This window comes from Crotalus tigris, unplaced genomic scaffold, assembly GCF_016545835.1.
Source record: "Crotalus tigris isolate CLP2741 ecotype Arizona unplaced genomic scaffold, ASM1654583v1 scf7180000019478.12717781048:2074007, whole genome shotgun sequence".
In the NCBI taxonomy this organism is placed as follows: Eukaryota; Metazoa; Chordata; class Lepidosauria; order Squamata; family Viperidae; genus Crotalus; species Crotalus tigris.
Genome location: NW_024097560.1, coordinates 744,155 through 764,172, shown reverse-complemented (window position 1 = coordinate 764,172; position 20,018 = coordinate 744,155). Strand labels below are relative to the sequence as shown.

The 20,018-nt window shown below is 44.3% G+C and overlaps 1 protein-coding gene across 22 annotated transcripts in view; it reads left to right on the top strand.

The window, feature by feature from the left end:
• Positions 1-19,170, top strand: part of CLIP1 (CAP-Gly domain containing linker protein 1) — a 42,048-nt gene extending 22,878 nt beyond the window's left edge. For 12 of the 22 annotated variants that reach the window (XM_039362548.1, XM_039362533.1, XM_039362541.1 and 9 more), the window contains 18 exons: positions 197-313; positions 708-765; positions 943-1,026; positions 1,235-1,391; positions 2,075-2,240; positions 2,431-2,646; positions 3,806-6,091; positions 7,418-7,555; positions 8,328-8,434; positions 10,269-10,383; positions 11,664-11,716; positions 13,505-13,525; positions 14,476-14,593; positions 14,855-14,996; positions 15,509-15,558; positions 15,799-15,804; positions 16,654-16,778; positions 17,201-19,170. In XM_039362548.1, coding sequence (XP_039218482.1) covers positions 197-313; positions 708-765; positions 943-1,026; positions 1,235-1,391; positions 2,075-2,240; positions 2,431-2,646; positions 3,806-6,091; positions 7,418-7,555; positions 8,328-8,434; positions 10,269-10,383; positions 11,664-11,716; positions 13,505-13,525; positions 14,476-14,593; positions 14,855-14,996; positions 15,509-15,558; positions 15,799-15,804; positions 16,654-16,778; positions 17,201-17,423 — 4,182 coding nt within the window. In that variant the 3' untranslated portion in view covers positions 17,424-19,170. The remainder of the gene's footprint in view (positions 1-196; positions 314-707; positions 766-942; positions 1,027-1,234; positions 1,392-2,074; positions 2,241-2,430; positions 2,647-3,805; positions 6,092-7,417; positions 7,556-8,327; positions 8,435-10,268; positions 10,384-11,663; positions 11,717-13,504; positions 13,526-14,475; positions 14,594-14,854; positions 14,997-15,508; positions 15,559-15,798; positions 15,805-16,653; positions 16,779-17,200) is intronic. The other 10 variants (XM_039362537.1, XM_039362553.1, XM_039362544.1 and 7 more) reach the window with 5 other exon arrangements.
• Positions 19,171-20,018: the final 848 nt, after the last annotated feature.

Here is a 20,018-nt window from a genome sequence, read left to right as displayed (position 1 = left end):
CTGATGCTATCATTGTCATGTCTGAATGCCATTCCAGTGCATTAACCGCCCCCTTTCCCTTTCATTTCCCGTTCATGAAAGTGTTTGTTTTTGCCTGCATTTCAACTTGTCCTTCTCGCAGATGCCTTGGTTTGCTTCTCTTGTTTCCTTTGGGTAACTTTTCATTTTTACATCCACCCTTGGTCCACCTGGCTAGGCTGCGAGTCTAGTCAAAGAACTGCAAGCGAGAGAGAAAAAGCTGATTGATCTGGAACATCACTTAGGCACAGTCAACCAACTTAAAGATTCTCTGGAGAAGGAGCTGGAGGACTTGGTGAGTAACCGCTGGGCTGTGGGGCCGATCCACTCCAGAGCTTTGCTTCAGGGCTTTGAGGGGGCCGTTGGCAGCTCCTCCAGAGGCATTTAGGCCTTCCAAGGTAAGACAGTAAAAAAAAGGCCGCTTTTGCAGTGATGTGATCAGAGCACACTGCGTCTGGGAGATTTGCAGTTGTCAAATAATGTTCTTAGACTTGCTTTAATTCTAAAAGACTAGCCAAATGTTGCAAAGAATTCAAGTAGCATTTTTGGCATCTGGCTTAAAGCTGCTTTGGGCTGTTGCATCTTAAAGTGTAGCGTTGTGACTCGCTGTCACAACGCTACACAACATAAGCACATAAAGTGTGCTTATGTTGTTCTGTTCAGAAAAATGTGTTCCTCTTCTCTTCTAGAAGGAAAAATTTACGAAGGGTGCTGATGAGGCAAAAAGCTTACAAAAATCTATGCAAGGTAGGTTTCTCACGAACGCAACCTTCCTTTAATTTTTTTTTTTAGATGGGGCAGGAGGAACAAGGAATGAAATCTTTTTTAAAAAAAATAATAAAACAGCTTGCTCAATTTAAGAAAAATCTCTCTTTGAGAAGCTGAACCAAACTCTGACTAGCCCTGTCTTTTGCTCCTTTTTAGAAACTCTTGAAAAGCTAAACCAAAAAGAGCTGCAGTTTGCAGGAATGTCAGGCGAACTCGATCAGCTAAGATCTCATTTCACGGGTAAGAAGAAGAAGCTGCAGACTTTTTTTCACCGCAGTTGAATTCAGAAATGACGCAGCTTCAGCCTTTTGCTCGCAGCATTTGCAGCCACCGTTACAAAACCATTCCAACCTAAAATCGAAAGTGTGAATAGCGGTCATTTCTTGTGGGAAGGAGGGTGACCTCCCACCTTCGTAAGACCGCCTGCCTTTCTTGTCTCATCGTGCAGCCATGGAGAAGATGCTGGGAGAAAGAGAACTCAGAGAGCAGCAGCTGCTGGAGGCCAAAGCCAAGCTGGAAAACGAGGTGGCCGAAATCATGAGGTCTTCGGGCGACAGCTCTTCCCAGCTGACCAAAATGAACGACGCTCTGCGGCTCAAAGAGAAGTAAATCCACCCCCTGCCCCACCCCATCTGAAGTAACTTCTCCAGGCTTTAGCCGTCCTGAATAAATAACTTGGGGAGATTGTCCGTATTTTTAAAAATTATATATTTTTTTGTTTTGAAAAAAAAAAAAAAAGCTTCTCAGTTCTGGTTTTTTATGGTCTCCAGCTCCTGAATGATAATCTGAGCATCGGTTTCTCAACCTTGGCCTCTCTAAAATGTGTGGACTTCAACTCCCAGCATTCCCCAGCCAGCAATTTTGGAAGTTGAAGTCCACACCTTTTAGAATTCTGGGAGTTGAAATCCACACACCTTAGAATTCTGGGAGTAGAAGTCCACACATCTGGGAGTGGAACTCTGTACATCTTCCCCATGTTGCTCTAGGTCAGGGGTAGGCAACCTTGGCTCTTTTATGACTCGTGGACTTCAACTCCCAGAATTCCTGAGCCAGCATAGCTCAGCTTGGAAACCTCTCCCTTTCCCCTCAGCATGGCTGGCTCAGGAATTCTGGGAGTTGAAGTCCACGAGTCATAAAAGAGCCAAGGTTGCCTATCCCTGCTCTAGGTGAAAGAATTAAGCCAAAACCTTGCCCATAAAATGCAGACCTTGGAAGAGCTTCGCCATCGTCCAGGCCTGCTTATTCTCAAACCCACCCTCTGGGACTGAATGGCTGTTGTCAATTTTAGGCAACTGGAAGAGCTGCAGGCCCAGCTTAGCAAAGCCAACACAGGCACAGCTCAGCTGCAGGAGGATTTGGTGCAGGCGGCCCGCCAGGCTGAAAAAAAGCAGGAAGAAATGTCTGCACGGCATCAGGAGGAGCAGCAAAAAATGCAGAACAAATTGGGCACCCTGGTAAGAACGTGGGGAGGGGGGACAGAAATCTGGTGGGCTATTAGGAATCTGCAGAGACATTTCCACCTAAGTGGATCTGCAATGCTCTGTGGATTATAAAACAGGGAGGCTGCAAACTCCTGCCTTCAATCGGATGTTCCTCTTCCTGTTTTGTTTTTGTTTTTGTTTTGTTTTGTTTTTTGTTTTGCAGGAGAAGAAAATAGCAGCTCACCAAGAGGAGCAGAAACACCTGCAAGCCGCCAGTGAAAAATTGCGATCGGAAATGGCTGCCCAGCATGAAGCAGCCCTCAAGGAAGTCCAGCAGGAGCTCCAGAAAAAGGAGCAGCTGCTCGCGAAGATCCAGAAGACCAACAGCGAGTTGGAGAAACAGGCCAAGGAACTGAAGAAGGACGCTGAGCATGCAAAGGTGCACATCTGTCTTTGGCAATGCCGGCAGGGGGATTCTGGGAGTTGAGGTCTGCCCTTCTTAAAGTTGCCACAGTTGAGAATCCCTGCTCTAGGCCTCCAAGTCCTTCCTGATTTTGCTCTTCTTCAGTTTGCTAGCATTTTATAGGTTTGGGAGGGGGTGCTTAAAAAGCTCCTGATTCTGCTCAAAAAGAGAACCTGTGCTACCGTAGAAATGCAGTTAACCTCCGACAGCAATTAGTCATGTTCCTTACTGACTTTGAGCAGTTTCAGTTCTAACTGTTTTTTATTTTGCCTCTCCTTGAAAATGATTCCTGACATTTCATTTCCCATTATATCTCCACTCTGCTTTAAGCTTTGTGTTTTGCAAGTCCTGTATCTGAATACATGGTATATATAATGACACACAGATTAGAGGGAAGGTTCGTATCCACGAGGAAGGCGGGATAAAAACTTGAAAAAATTATAAATCCTCACCTCTCAAAGGAGGAACGTAAGCTAAAATCTGGGATTAACATGCTGTTTTCTGTTTTGGAATTAGTGTGACCTGTAATGCCTCCGTAGCAATCCTTTAATTTGGGATCAGGTACACAGGTAGTCCTCGACTTATGAGCCCAAAATTTCTGTCACTAAGTGAGACATTTGTTAATTGAGTTCTGCCGCATTTTACGTCCTTTCTTGCCACAGTTGTTAAGCAAATCAGTGCAGTTTTTTAGTAACACAGTTGTTAAGTGAAACTGGCTTACCCAGTGACTTTGCTTGTCAGAAAGTCATAAAAAGGGATCACATGATCCTGGGACACTGCAATCGTCATAAATGTGAGATAATTGCCAGCCTGCTGAATTTTGATCATGTGACCATGGGGGTGTTACGACGGTTCTGTGAAAAAGGGCCATAAGCCACTTTTTCTGGTGATGCTGTGTAACTTTGAAAACGGTCACTAAATAAACTTTTGTAAGGTGAGGACCACCTGTATTTCATGCCGGTATTCCCTGCAACATCTCCAGCGACTTGGGTAGCCTCAAGCAGGCCTCTCTGTGTGTCAGTATATAAACCTGCTTAATCTTGTTTTGGAATAGTCGTGCTATTTATTAATCCATCCTCGCCTGCTCGACTTCATTCTCTTTGTGTTTTGTCTCCCTGTCCTTTTGTTCATGTAGTCTTTAACCTCTATGTTAGCAACAGCCAGCAAGGAGATTGAACTAATGTCAGAGGAGATGAGGGCCTTGATAGCAGAGAAGGAAGTCTTGGCACAGGAAGGGAATGCTTTAAAGTTAGAAAAAGGTTCCTTGTTATCCAAGCTGGTAGACTTGGAGTCCAAGATTGGGCTGTTGAAACAAGATCAGGAGAAACTGTGGACCGTTAACGAGGAGCTCAATCTGGAGAACAAAAAAACGGCCAAGGAGAAACAAGAAGCTGAGAACAAAACCCAACAAGAGAAGGAGAAGAACGACGAGCTGATCTCCGAAAAGGGAAGGTTGCTCCTGGAGATTGAGGCTGCCCAAGATGACCTCCTTAAGATCACGAGAGAGAATGACGCTCTACGTACATCGAAGGCAGCTCTCCTCGGTCAGGTGGAGAAGCTCCAAGCCCACAATCAGACCCTGGCCGAAGAATGTCAGAAGCACGTCAGCCAGCGGGAAGAACTGGAGGATTGTCAGAGGAAGCTTTCGGAGGAGAACGCCGCTCTTCTCAAAGATAAGGACGATGTCATTCAGAAGCTGAAGAGCTCGTACGAAGACATGGCCAGAGACCAAAAAGAGCTGCTTCAGGAAGTGACCACCTTGGCTGCTGAGAGGGACTCGCTCTTGGGCAAGCATTTGGATCTAGAAAACAAGCACGTCGCTTTGAAGAGGGAACGGGATAGTCTCCTGCAGACCAGCCAGGACCTGCAGTCTGACAAGGAGACCCTCTTGAAGACTCAGGAGGAGAGACGCAAGAGCTTAGAGCAAGCTCTAGAGGGAAAACAGGAGCTTCAGTTGAAAAGCGAAGGCCTTCAGTCCAAACTGGAATTATCAGATAAAGAGCTTAAAAAGGTCACCAAAGACAAGAGCCAACTGGAGGCCTCTCATGCTAGTCTTTCAAAACTCCTGGAAGAGATTAAGGCCAGTCGGGCATTGACAGACACCGAGCTGATTCAGCTCCTGCAGGAGAAGGAAGCCTTGGTCTGCTCCGAGAGAAGACTTGCAGCTGAAAGGGAGGAACTTTGGAACGAAAACAAGAACCTTTCAGAAAAGCTGGCCCAGATCTCTGAAGAAGCTGCCCTGATTGAGAAAGCCTTGAATGAGAAGCTGAGCCAGTTGAGCGCGGAGAAGGAGGTGGCATCACAGAAGTCTTTGAAGCTCAAGAAGCAGAACGAGAGCCTCCTCAAGGAGAAGGCCTCCTTGGAAGCCAAATGTGCCGAGCTCCTGGCTGAGAAGCAGTCTGCCACCAAAGCTGTGTGTGAATTGAAAAAGAAGCATGAGTTGGACATTTCTGCCAAAAGGATGCTGGTCCAAGACAAGGCCAAGCTGCAGGGTAGTGCTGAAACCCTGAAGCGAGAGCTCGACCAGAAGATAGAAGAAAACCAAGATCTTGTCCGGTATAAAGCTGAACTATCCAAAATCTTAAAAGAGACCCAAAGTGCCAAAACAGTGTTGGAAAACGAATACTCTGCCTTGCTTCATGCTAAGCAACTCCTAGCTGCTTCCTTTAAGAGCAGTTCTTCGGAGAAGGAACTGCTGAACAAAGAGAAGGTCCACTTGCAAGAAGAATGCCAGAAGCTGAGCAAAGAGCTCAAAACCATCTACAATAACCTGACGATAGAGCGTGAAGGGCGTATGCTGGAGAAGGAGTCCTTTCTGGTAGAGAACACCCAGCTCCACAACTCCATTAGTCACTTAGAGACAGAGAAGGAACAGCTGATGCTAAAGAATAAGGAGTTGTTGGTAGAAAGGGACCGGCTGAAACAGGAGAAGTTGAAGAGCGAGTCCAGGCTGGAAGAAATTATGAAGGAGAAAGAGGCCCTCAGTGCCGAGACGGACCAGTTGGCCTCCAGCATTGAGAAGCTGAAGAAGGAGTTTGCGGCTCTGACCAAGTCCAAAGCGGAGCTGCAGGAACTTCACAGCAGCGTCTCCAAGATCCTAGAAGACCTCCGTTCCAGCCACCAAACCAGTGAGCTGGAACGGGCTAGACTGCTTCAAGAGAACGAGACGTTGCTTCTGGAGCAGAAGCACCTCGTCGCCATCAAGGAAGAGATCTTGAAGGAGAAGGAGAAGTTCTCCGAGGACTACTACAAACTGCACGAGGAGATCACCCTTCTAGCCCAGGCCAACAGTGAGATGTCCGCCAGCCTTTTGGCGGCTCAGAGCAAAATGCAGACCCTTCAGGAGGAGCGAGATGAACTGGTCTTGAAACTGGAGGGCATTGAGAGTCTGCAGGCCCAGGCGGTAATGCAAAGATTTGAGGTATCGAAACTGCTAAACCAGTCCAGTCACACAGTTACTAACACCAATCACTAACGGTTCCTGTGTCTGCACTTAATTTTGCACGATCGAGCACCCTTGGAACACCCTTCTTAATTCTCTTACGGATAGCAAATTAAGTTGATTTGTTTTGTGGGCTGAGGTTCACCTCTCTTCAACAGTTGAAGTGATGTGATGGAGGAGTGGAAGAGGGTTCTTTTGGGGTCTCACCATGGCTGAATATTCAAATCGGCTTTTCAAATTGTGAATAAAAAGGCACGTAGGTGTGAATTGAATATTGACCCATGATTGGAAGTGGACTTATTTTAAATTGGTGTCTTGGAACTGAGGGTTACGCCTCCCTCTATCCCTTGTCTAGGTGGAGCAAAAAGACAATTTCTAAGCAGAATTGTTTCCAAAATGAAAGTTGCAAAGCCTGTTCCCTTTTTATTCACAATAATAGGGTTTCACCACCAAGAGAAGACAAATTAGAAGGCTGAACCGTCCTATCTCCATTTCGTAGAACCTGAAGGTTCATTTCAACCGCTATTCTGTCTTAACTCGACTGATCTTAAAGCTCAGAAGGCTTTATTGAAACGTTTCGATGATCTCTTCTTGTCCCCCAAATTTAGAGGCATGGTTGTTGCTCCTCTGATTTTTCAATAATCTTTAAAAAAAGAGTAGAAATCTATTGGTGGTGAAGCTCTCTCTTGAATTATTAAGAGTAATTTAAAAAAAAAATAATTCACAAAGATAATTGAATTGGGGCCCACGATTTCACTTGAATGATACTAGCATGGGATTGTAATTTAATTTCTGCATGGAACAGTAGATTTAATTGTGCTTCTGGCACGGAAACGCTGGAAGCAGAGAGGTTGGTTTGGCACACCAGTGGCAGCTGGATTTTAGCATAAGGATTTGCTGCTTACTCGAGAGAAATACTATTGACTAGAGCAGCGTTTTCCCCAACCTTGGGAACTTCAAGAAGGGTGGACTTCAACTCCCAGAATTCTCCAGCCTCTTATGAATTCTGGGAGTTGAAGTCCGCCCTTCTTCCACGTTACCAAAGTTGAAAAACGCTGTGTTATAGGTAGGCAGTCAGAGGCAGGCAAAGTGGAAACCTGCAGAGAGCTTGGATTACAGCTCTCATAATCCTTAGCCACCATCAAAGTGGCTCAACTTATGGAAGAGAGAGCTCTGAAGGACACCAGGTTGTCCTCTGATGGTAAGCCCACCACCATCTTCACCATCTTTTGCCCAGGACTTAACCTGGGGGGTGGGGTTTGTTTGTTTTTTTAAAAAGACTTTATTTTTTTTAAAATCGTTTAGACTGCAAAAACAGCAGAAGATGCTTTGCAGATAGTGGAGCAAGTGACCAAAGAGAAAGACATCCTTCAAAAGGAGAAGATGGAAATATTGGCCTCCTTTGAAGATTCCAAGCAGGTCAATCACAAGTTGAAAAAAGAGGTAAATAAAAATTAAATCTCTGCTTTTTCATCCTTCCTTCAATGACATGCTTCCAAACTGAACACCCCAAATGCATGAGGGATTCCCGCTTTGGATCCCAAGTCCAATCCTCAGAATTTCCAATGAAGAGAAAGACTCGGATGACAAAGGATGGGGAGGATAGGGTTAGGGAGGATCCACTTGGAGTAATGGGCAGAGATCCAGGGCACAGCCAGTGGCTACCATTAGCAGGGAGATCCCTGTAGATTCCAGAAAAAGGATCTCTCGTTTCTCCCCTTGCTCTGTTAAGAAAACGAGAGTCCCAATGAAAGAAAAGTTGTTGTATTTATCAAATCCACTACGTGGCTTCCAGGCAGATGGCTAAATCCATCCCCACGTCCCACCCCTTTCTAATTCTTCCAGAGTAGGCAGAGATTATCTGTTATGAAATAAAATATATCTCCCACCCCCCACCCCACCCCTGTTTATGGACAGAGGAGACTGAGAGGCCGATGACAAGACCTCGCCGGGAAAAATGAAAATATGGGGACCCCAAACCTTGCTTTGGACTTTGCAGACCCCCTAAGGAGATACTATTTTTTTTCAGAATTAGCTTGTTCCCCACTAAGTAGGCTGTCCTAGATCCTCACACAGAGGCCTTGGCCCACATCTGACACAGCTGCTTTAGCAGAAATGAAAAAAGGGTCAAGACAAGACTCGGTCAGCGTTCTTCACTCCTGGGAGTTAATTCCCCCCCCCTTTTTTTTTTTTAATTTCCTTTTCCCCTCTCAAGTTGGACACTCTTAAAGAAAGCCAGCGAAAGAATCAAGAGGAGCTGACAAAGTCTCAGGAACGTCTGAACACCGAGAGCCAAAACCTGGAAGAACTTAGAAAAGAACTGTGAGTCTTTGTTCTAACTTGGGGGAGACTTTCGTTCTGGGGGGGCAGGGGGGGGGGAAACGTTTATTCGTGGAATGGGAAGGAGAGGAAATGAAGAGAAAAAAGCCAGCATTCCTAAAGCTCTGGGTAGAACAAAAATAGCCAGAATTTGCAGCTGCTTCTGGGTGTAAGAGACAAAACGGGGCTGCATTTGAAACAGAGGTTGCTATTTTGGTCTCAACTGGCTGAAGAGGGCACATTTTCTGCCAGTGTTCCTTTGTTTTTCCCCTGTGTATTTTCTCCATCATGAACAAAATGTCAAGGAAATGCCAAACATGCTTTTTTATTATTATTATTATTATTATTATTATTATTATTATTATTATTATTATTATTATTATTATTATTAATGGCAGATTTTATGCAAGAAGTCCACCAGCACGGGACTTTCCAAATTACGTATAATTAAACCACGTTCATTGTGCGTTTTTGTTATTTTGCGGGTCAAATCAAAAATGTTCATCGCAAGTCGTAGGAGAAATGGGCTGTTTGATGCTTATTCTAAGATTATTATGGGTGTTTTACCTCTCGATTCGTGGAAGCGGAAAACTCACATTTTCGTAGATGGATATGAGATTTATAGACGAAACTAACTTTTTTTTACACTGCAGTAGAAGCGGTCCTTGACTTAACGACCAGAACTTCTGTTGTTAACCGAGACAATTACACAAGTAAATTTTCAGTACTGTTGCACTGAAAGTTACAACAGTACTGAAAAAGACTAGAATTACAGCCCACGCAATGTCTTTTTTCTTAATGAACTCAGCTGTGGCTCTCCCATTATGGTTTACACTATACAAAATACAGTTTTAGTCTCAGGTGTGTGTGGGCAGCCTGTGCAAAAAAAAAATATCTTTTTTTCTCCCAACATATGCTGCGCTGCTTGAAAAGCCTCACCAACTAAAATCTCTTCTAAAAATAGATAGCTTGACGGATGCGCGCATGCAATTCTTGCACACAGCAGGCAGGAAAGCAGATGGTAATCCCTGCTGGCCTTCTTTTATTAGGTTTTAGCGCAGGCTTTTCAAATCAAACGGTTCCCGTACGCTCGCGCTGGCCAATCTGGAGAGGAAGAAATCTAATTTTGCAGCGGATTAATTCACTTACAGGAATGTAGGACACCGCGATGCAGCCGGCAGGACCCAGGGAGACGTTTGTCTCGAAAAAATATCCGAGCTTTCCCACCTTGCCTATCGGGCGGGAGATTCTCAGGGACCCCAGGTCCTATTCACACAGTTTTTGTACAAGTCAGTGACTTTTTGTCTTCCACAAGAGGAACGCTCCCTCCAAAGCGTTGGGGAGGGGTTCACCAGGCTCAGCCGGGACTCTGTGGTTGCGTCCGTGAGCCTGTGTGAACGGGATGTTTCGTGAATGGAGCTTTTATGAACCAGCCCCCCTGCCTGCTTGGCAGAATTGATGCCTGCCAGCCAAGACAGCGGGCACCGCCAGATTGTCTTCAGATCCAGAAGCCATCACAGGGAGCTTCCTGTCCATCTGATAACGGAGACTTGCAAGAGCATTTAGGATTTCCTGGGATGGCTGCTTCGTGGTCTGTTTCCAAGGGGGGCAACCCGGGCAACGGAAAGAATGAGCAAGCCCTGATCCCTTGGTGATCGATACTAGACCGAGGAAACGGAGGGAGGGTGGGCGGGCTGTTTCTCTATCAGCCGTCTCATCAAACCGTGACAAACCGTGACGCGGTTTGCAAGCCGGTCTCTCTTCCCCCGTCTCGCCCCCTTCCCTTCCATCCTCCTTGTTCCTATGGTAACCCTGCTGCCTTCCCCGTCTCTTCCAGAGAGGTGCTCAAACTGGCAGAAGAGGAGAAGTCCCACCAGCTCGCCGTCTTCCAGGAAGAGAACCTCAAACTTGCTAAAGAGCTGGGAAAAGGAGACCTCGCCAGTCACCAGAAGGTAGGCAGATTTTTCGGCCTCGGGCTTCCCACTTGGGTGGGGAAGGGGGGGCAGAGAGTCTAGAGGGGTCCCTGAGATACTGGGCACGTGGATGTGGGAGAGAGGAAGAGGAGGGCAGGGTTCAGAGATGGTGCCCTCTGCGGGGCCAATTCCAGGGCAGAACTTGTGTTGTTAGGAGGAATCTCACTCGTGAAGCTTCTGGGGAGGCGACTACATTCACAGCAAGGGGAGATTAATTTTGGCTGTGCAAAGCAAGCCCTTTGTTTTGAGAGACGGGGACGGGCTGTGTGTGTTTGCAGGACCCCCTGCCTGCATCTCCTAAATATTTGAAGACGTTAGCATCCAGAATTCCCACCATAAATAGATTTTCGATGGAGTGGGGTTTTTTTTACCTGGAGCATCTTTGCAAACCAAGCTCATTTTCTGAAGTACACCCAGAATCACTGTTAATTTGCACCGGAAGGAAATGGCTTTTTAGGAAGATTATGTTGAAAAAGTGGAGGGAAAAAATCCCTGCAGCTGCGCTGTGAGTCTTGCTTTGGGGACAATTAATGAGTGTTTTATTCAACCTCGGCGCCTCGAAGATGTGTGGACTTCAACTCCCAGAATTCCGCAGCCAGCAGTTTAACTGGTACTTAATATGTGGCCCTGATTCTTTGCGCCTGACAAGAGGGTTTATTTTAGATTCTGGCACGTTCTAGGTCTAATAAGATAGAGGTTTCAGATCTTTAAATTGTTCATTATCTTTTATTTTGGTATTTTTACACGAGCGATAGACGTCTCATGGGGCTTAAAGTTTGAAGATGCCCCCTGCAAGGGTGGAAGAAACAAGATTTAAAAAGGGCCTTCTAAAGCTAGTTTTTAGTAATAAAAAAGTGTATGACAATTAAGGAGTAAGGCAGTATTTTATTCCTTCGTTTGTGTGTTGTGTTGTTATTGCTGTGGTTGTTGAGTTTAGTCAGGGCCACCATGTCTTGTTTCATGCTTTTAACTCTATTTTTGGATATTTTAACCTGCTGGAATCTTGTGGAGTGGGCGGCATTATAAATACGAAATTAATAATGAATGAAATTATAAGAAGGAAATGCTGGTTGTTCAACAAGGTTGCAAAAAGCCTTAGAAGTAGCTAAATAAAATCCTCCCCCCCCCCCAAAGATATGGAATAGATTCAAGAGCCCAAGAAATTTCCAAAAAAGATACATAGTCTGAAAGGGAAGCCTTAATGGGCAGAGTAAAAATCCTCTTTTTTTTTTTTCTTCCTTCCTCTTTTGGTCTTCCAGCTGGAAGAAGAGAGATCGGTCCTCAATAACCAGCTCTTGGAGATGAAAAAGAGGTGAGTTTATTTGCACAGCTCTGGGGCGTGCAAGCAGTTAGAAAAAAAGAAAAAAATAAGAGAACATAAATCTCAAATAGAATTCTTTGATCCCGGCTACTATTAAAAGAATCTTAGCATTGCACCTTGGCTGTTCAAAACATTTTTGGCAGGTGGACTATTACATTAAAAATACATCAAAGCAGTTCAGCCCTACCCATCCCTAAAATGTGGATGGAAACGTGAATTTCTGGAAACTCAATACAATTTAGCTCATCCTCAGTACTTAGTGGATCTCTTCACTTCTCTGCACTTAACTCTGAGCCATTTTTAGCATTCCCGGGGAGGGGGGGATTTCCATGGAGACGTGTCAAATCCTCAAAGCTCTCTCTGTGTCCTCTTCTAAATTCTTCATGGAGAGTTTCTCTTCCGCCCCCCCCCCCCAAAATTGGTAAACTTAGAAGCTTGAAAAGGAAACCCCCCCCCCAAGGACATTGTCATTCAGGAAGACCCACTTCCCTCAGGAAAGGGCCCCCAATTATTGGGGGTCCTTATTGCTGTCTGAAAGCAGGCGGCTGTGAGTTCTAGTTCTTTCTTAGACACGGTGCCGACTGGGTGCCCTTGGGCCTGTCCGTCCCTCTCAACCCTAGGAAGGGGAAGGGAGTGGCAGCCCCCTTCTGTAAAAACTTTGCCAGGAAAATTGCAGTGATTTGTCAACTCAAAAATCAGCTGAAAGCACCAAACATATATTTGCTGTACCAAATACAGGGAGTCCTCGGGTTACAACAGTCCGTTTAGTGACCATTCAAAGTTACAACAGGACTGGAAAACGGGACTCAGGACCGTTTTTCACACTTACGACCGTTGCAGCACCCCTGTGGTCACGTGATCAAAATCCAGGCGCTTGGCAGGCCGAGGACTTACCTGTATTCTATTCTTTCAAACTTCTTTATTCGACCACAGTTTGATGTGTAGGCTAGGAAGAAACTGTTGACTGAAGTTGTTGCACCTCAGATATCCGCCTCTGAGGACCTTCTTGGGGGTCTTGTCCTATAGGGTCCCCTGCTCGCGCAGGGAGGTGGACTAGATGACCTCCAAGATCCCTTCCAACTCTGTCATTCTAGGATTCTAAGCTCTTGGTCTGGCCTTGACAGGCAACAGGCAACCTTTGCAAACAGAGGAGGGGTGTCACGCTGCCCCCTCTTCCCCATCACCCTCCCTACCATAAGGACACACCACACACACACACACACACACACACACACACACACACACACACACACTTTCTCTCTCAGCCCCTGGGTTGATCCTTTGGAAGGTGGAGGTAAGAAGCTGAGGGGGAATTCGGTGTTATTTCGGCTCCTTAGACTCGCTGTGGGTTTGCTGACTGTCTGACTTGGCTCTGCGCTTTTTTCTGAATCTTTTTCTTCCCTTCCTACCTTTTTGCTTCCTTGCTCTATCTGTGTGTCTTTAATGGTAAGACTAAAGAAAGTCTATCCACGTTACAATAAATAACTTTTTTTTTCCTCCAATGAAATCGTTGTATATATTTTTTGGCTGCCTTTTGTTACCTCCGTGTCTTGCTCTTTTTTTTTTTTTGGTTGTTTCTGGTTTTGAATTTATTTATTTATTTATTTTTGAGTTTTGGTTTTATAAAATACTCGGCAGTGTTAAATTTTTATAGATCTCTATTTTAATAACAACAAGCAGAATCGACCTTGGGTGCAAATTTAGTTCTTCCTTTACTGTATCTCGCATTTCTCTGCCATGTTTCTAACATGTGGTTCTTGTTATCTTGCATTTTTAAAGCTTGCCCAGTATTACTTTAAGGTACTTGCTTCGTTATTGCAATTTCTTTTATTTCCTTTTTGTGGCAAGGGGAAAATCTGGGTGGTGTTTTCTAGCAGGAGATTTTTGGAATTAACTCTTGAGATTGTGCCCAGAGTTAGTTGCCAAACTAATAATCTACAGAAATGAAGCACACACCAAATCCTTTTGGTGGAGTGAAATTTACTCCTTGTAAGAGACCTATTCCAGAGATTCTCCTGGTGGGCTGAGCCCTAGCTGTCCTTCAATTAATACAAAACTTGACATAACTTTCTAAAATTAATATTTCCCAAAATGATACAGCACTGATGATGTTACCCAGCTGGGTCATGAGATGTCTGCAGGAAAGCAATCCACCTCAGAGAGCACTCAGGACTCCACAGTTCAATCCTGAGCAACAGAGATTTTCTTCTGTTAGAGTTACTTTTTTTAAAAATTCTAATTTTAAACCTCAGCTAAGGCTCAAAACGGCCCCCAAAATGGAAGTTTTAAATTAACAGAATTTAGGGAGGGCCAGCCAATAATTCCAGCACAATCCCTGCTTTGCATGACAACTGTGTGTGTTTGAGCTTTGCATGCATTTTTGTGGCTTGTTCAGTACTGTTCTGAGAAATGACCAATGTAGGCTCAACCCTCCTTTCCTCCCTTTTCAATTCTCTATCTCCCAACCCTATTAACATCTTTCTTTTAAAAATAAAAATAAAAAATCTGAAATGGATACGATGATATGCAGATTCTGGCATGAATCTCCATAGGTAAACCTTCTCCCTTTGTTTCCCTGTCGTAAAATTCCCCCATCATTAAGGCCAACTGTAAAACTTTGCTTAGCTAAATAAAAGGATATTTAAGTTTCCAGAAAGCCCTGTTGCTGCTAATCCTTTTTTTTAAAGATGTGATTTTTAAACAAGATTAATGCAACAACTCTTCTGAAATTATCTGACCTTCTCTTTTAGAGAAGCCAAGTTAATAAAAGAGAATGATGAAGAGAGAGCTTCATTGCAGAAATCCATCAGTGTTACTAGTGCCTTGATTACAGAGAGAGACGAAGAGCTGGAGAAACTCAGAAATGAGGTACAAACATCCAAATATGTGAACTGTCGCAGCCTCTCATATCTGGGTAGCCCATAAAATATTATTCTTCCTTCTTCCCTCCCTTCTTCCTTTTTCTGTCCCTCCCTTGCTTCCTCCTTCCTTCGGGCTCACTTAGCAATAGAAATGTTGGGGTCAATTATGGTTGTAAGTCAGGGACTACCTGTTTACCCTTCATTTCTTTCCTTCCATGACATTATTAAATTCACGTGGCGTGTCCTTTTTCTGTTTGGACTTTTGCAGGTCTCGGTGCTCCGTGGAGAGAACGCCACGGCAAGGAATTTGCACTTGGTCGTTCAGTCCCTGGAGTCCGATAAGGTTAAACTTGAGATCAAAGTAAAGAATCTGGAGCAGAAGCTCAAAGAGAGCCAAAAAAGCTCTTCAGGTAAAGCCAGCTCTGAAATGTAGGTTACCTGCAGGATCCCTTCAGGTAGCCCAGTTTCCCCCAAGGGGACAGAGCCAACTTCCAATCCCAGAATTCAAGGAGGGGGCATTTGGGAAAAATCCAACCAATCAGTGTTTCTCAACCTTGACCACTTTAAGAGGGGTGGACTTCAACTCCCAGAATTCCCCAGCCCGCTGTTCTGTGTCCATTGGCTTAAACTGTTGCTTAAAACAACCCATAGAGTTTGTTCTTTAGAGAAGCCAGAGGGAATTCTGGGAGTTGAAGTCCACCTATCTTTAGCTAGCCCCGGTTGAAAAACCGTGCATTACTCCCAGCAGTCTGATTTTATCCAAACGTGGAGAAGCACATCCATATGTGGCCTCCTGAGACCAAGTCAACTGAACGCTCCCCAAGAGCCCAGAATCCCACCTGTCTCTGAGGAAGGTCATGTAAAATCCGATAGCCTTTACTTCGTGTCTTTCTAACATGTTTTTCCTCCTGTCTTGTCCAAGATGTTTCATCTGGGGGTGACCTCCAAAAGGAAGAAGCCCTCGAGAGCCAGGTAGGCTTCCGTCCTCTGGGCCGTATCATTCCATCATTGGAAAAAACTTGTCCAGAGATGGATTTTGCTTGAGATTGTGTTTATCCTGTCCTTAACATGCTAATATTTGCTTTCTTTGTTTTTTCCCCCCTTCCTTCCTTCCTTCCTTCCTTCCTTCCTTCCTTCCTTCTTCCCTCCCCCTTCGCTTTCCTTTTTGCCCCTTGCGTTGCTCTGCGGCTGGGGATAATCTTCTGGCATCAGCAAATGGTTGGTTTTAGCTTTCTTTGCTTTTTTTTAAAAAAATAAGTCTTCTCAATTATAACAACCTTGGGGTCCTTCTGCCAGGTAGCTGCTGTTCTCCTCAGCCTCCGAGAGAAGGCGCCCTTGTTCTTTCGGGTGACAAAACGGAGGAAGAGGAGAGGAGAGACAATAAGCGGGTGGCTGCATTATCCCCTGGGGTTTAGGGGCCTGCTGGGGGTGTCCCTCGGTCTGTTTCCTCCCTGCTCTCTTTGTCCCCTTCCAAGGAGATGGAGCTGTTGAGCTGCTGGGGGGAGTCACATTGTACAAATCAAGATAATAAGATGGGTTCCCTATTTTTTTGTACAGCGTTTTTGTTTTCAAGACAAGGCTACAGGTAGTTGTTGACTTACAACTGGAATTGAGCCTGGGATTGTGGTTGTAACTGGTTCAGGTTGTTAGGTGTCCATGCTTGATGTTACGACCTTTTCTGCACCGTCATTAAGCAAACACAAATACCGTAAAGAATGCAGGACACCACAAACAGCCGTAAATGTGAACTCGTTGCCAGGTACCCAAAAAACGATCAGGAGACCTTGAGGGGAGCATGATTGTCAGAATTTCAAATCCCTTGGGAGGTCAGCCGTAACTTCCAGCAGAGGGAGGTCAGCTGTAACTTCCAGCAGCTGCTAAGCAACCAGTTGTAAATCAAGGACTGTCTGTAATGCTTTTAGTTTCAAGCTTTTAGGAGCTTTTAGTTTCAAGCGATGAAGTTGAACTGAGCGCAGCCCATCGCAGGGGTTAGAGGTCATGTAGTCGATCCAGTTTGCCTCCTGTGGTGAGACTCACTTCTCGTTCTTCTTATCCTGAACCTTTCAGATTGACTTCCTAAATTCGGTCATTGTGGATCTTCAAAGTAAAAATGATGAACTGAAATCAAAATTGAACAAGATGTCCGAGGCAGCTCTCAACGGCGATGAGGAAGAAGTTATAAACTATGACAGGTTGGTGGTCAGAAAAATTGGGCATTTGGGTGGCTGTTTTCCTTGGAGTGGCTGATGGTGGACCCAGCTGGTTGGCCCAGAGCTGTGTTCCTCAACCTGGGAGTTGAAGTCCACATCTCTTTAAAGGGTCAAGGTTGAGAAACATTGGCTTCAAGCATTGGATAAACCGATCCGCTGAGCTCCAGGCAACATAGAGTCTCCTCCCTAGAGAGGCCAGACCATGGGGAATTCTGGGAGTTGAAGTCCAGACTTCTTAAAGTGGCCAAGGTTGAGGAACATTGGCATGGAGAATTGAAAAACCAAAAGCCAACTTCTTGCTGACTCCTGTTTCTCAGCAAAGTTCCTCAAGGAATGCCCATGAAGTCTACCAAGGTGGCAGGTGGGAGGCCATCAGCTTTTCTAAACTATTTCTGTCTCGACAGCGAGGGAGACAACCAAGTCAAGAGGAAACCTCGCCTCTTCTGCGATATTTGCGATTGTTTCGACCTCCACGAGACCGAAGATTGTCCTACGCAGGCCCAGGCGCCCGAGGAACCCCTCCACTCCACGTACCACGGCAGTCGGAAAGAGGAACGTCCGTACTGCGACATTTGTGAAATGTTTGGTCACTGGACCGCCAACTGCAACGACGACGAGACCTTCTGACGCAGGACGGGGCTGGAGAAGATGAACGTTGCTTTGAGCGCTAGTTGGACCTTGTCCTCCCCCCACCAACCTTCAAGGGTGGGGCCCGCAGGAGAGAAGAGAGAGGGGACCGGCACTTTTTCCTCCCAGAATTCCTTGCAGCAGCCACCCAGCTTAGAAAGACGTAGTGTGTCTCGTCTTCCACAAGAAAGATAATTTATTCTGCCCTTCTTAAAATGAAATTAAAATAAAGAATTTAACAGGGGCTGCCAATTTTCATTTAGAAATTTCATTTCCTGGGTTTGCCCCAAGAAACTTCCCCTCTGGTCGCCTCGCTTACTTTGGGGGAAAGGGGTGGGGGAGGAAATAAGAGGAGGTGGGGTGTCAAACCAACAAGCACTTAGTTCTATTTTAGCTAATTTAAAGCTCTTTGAAATTATGCTGTTAATTTTCCTATTTGCACTAAGCTCCTCCAAGCTGCGGTTGTACGTTTTTTTAGCGTTTGTAACGTTCTGACACTGGAATGGGTTTAAGAGGTGAACTCTTTTTGTTTTGTTTTTTTCTTTTTCCAACATTTGGGTTTTTCTCCCCCCCCCCAGCTTTGTGACCTCTCGTTCAACTGACACGCGTGAGCAAGCCTTCATGCGTGTGCTACTGGTGCAAGACCTTGAAGTAGTGCCTTCCTTTCCGTGAGATTTCTTTAACGCTGTGAGATTTTTGTCACGGCAAAAATACCACAAAGCAGGTCAGCCACTGCGGGGAACTTTTTTTTTTTCACCCTAACAAAACCTCTCCAGCTGTGCATTTGGGAAAATCTCTCCCTGTTTTTTCAGCTTCTGTAGAGTTGTACATAAGTACATATATAAATATATTTAAGAAAAACAAAGATTTATATTTTGGAAAACAATCTGATTGTCTTTAGCGCTTCTGTTATTCTGAATTCAGAGGGCTTTTGTGTACCGTAACTTGATTTACTGACTTTAAATAGCCTCAAATGTCGGAGATTTTTTTTATTTCTGACTGGGGTGGCATTTTGGGGGATAAGCGGGCTAGTTTGCATGTACCAAAAAAGGACAAAAAAAATATTCCAGCTACAGTTTATCAAAAAATCTGTCCTGAAATCAAGACCTTTTTTTAAAAACCAATTAATATGTAATTTATTTATTTTCCCCTGGGTTGGAATTTTGTTCCAGATGAATGTAAAATAGAAAACTCAATGTTGAAATAAGGTGAAGTTTCTAAGAAGCCGATACCTTACAAGAACATTTTAGGAAGTATAAAACCGAGCACACTTCTGAGTGAAACTGTGTCATGCTAACTTAATGCACGTGGCATTCCTGTGTAGTTAATCCGTCACGGAGTAAATGCCATGTACTCTTAAGAGAGACAAAGATGACGCCATGCTGTTTTTGCTCTTATTTTGAATGTCACAAAAAGAAATGTAAAGCAAATACACCATCAGCCTTCCTTGCTTTCTCTACACATGATGGAAGACTTTAACTCTTCTATAGTTGTGTTTGGGTTCATGTGTGTTTCTTTTTACACGCACACACAGACATATAGACAGGCACATATCTGTGCTAGTGGTTAATTATTCCCAGATTACAATCAGTATTTGGCCTATGAGGTGTTTTTTTTAAAATCAATGTAATTGTTTGAACTTTGGAGTAAAGAATGTATTATAGGGATAGTCATTAAAAAAGCAGGGAAATCAGTATTAAACTAAACCAATTGTACTGTATCTTTAATAAAGGGATTATTCTCTACTCATCGGCCTGGCCTCCTTCTTTTCACAACTGTTATATGAGTGGAGCTTTAGTATCCTGGGTAGCAGATGCTGTCCAAGCAACAATGCTGGCTTATGTTGGCCAGCCTGATGATTTGCCGGAATAAGTTATTTAAAGGCACATCAACTTTGAAAGTGTTAAGCTGTTACATTTATTTATTTATTTATTTAGCATATGGCATCTACAGAGGTCATGCAATCACTGATATACAACACTAATAAAACACATTTGTACAAACACAAAGTTTAAATAAAACATCAGTATGTGGATAGAAAAAGATGAAAAGGATAAATAAAAAGAAGACTAGGTAGATAGATAGATAGATAGATAGATAGATAGATAGATAGATAGATAGATAGATAGATAGATAGATAGATAGATAGATGATAGATAGATAGATAGAGTCTATGGAGATTCTCAGTCGTCCAGGTCATGGTTGTCCCAAAGATGCTTTTTCAAAAGGCAACTGGACTTTTTTTGTTTTTCCTTGAAGACGTTTCGCTTCTCATCCAAGACGCTTCTTCGGCTCTGACTGGATGGTGGGGAATGGAAGGATCCACCATCCAGTCAGAGCTGAAGAAGCTTGGATGAGAAGCAAAACATCTTCAAAGAAAAACAAAGTCCAGTTGCTTCCTGAAAACATAGGAATAAGGGACATAGAGGAAGGAAGAACGGAAGGATAGAAAAAAAAAGAAAAGAAAGAAAGAAAGAAAGAAAGAAAAAGAAAAGTACTTGGTCAATACAATATACAATTTAAAATAATAATATGGCATCACAGAATTACAATAGTATAGATACTATAACTCAATATCTAAGGGAGGGGTTGTGA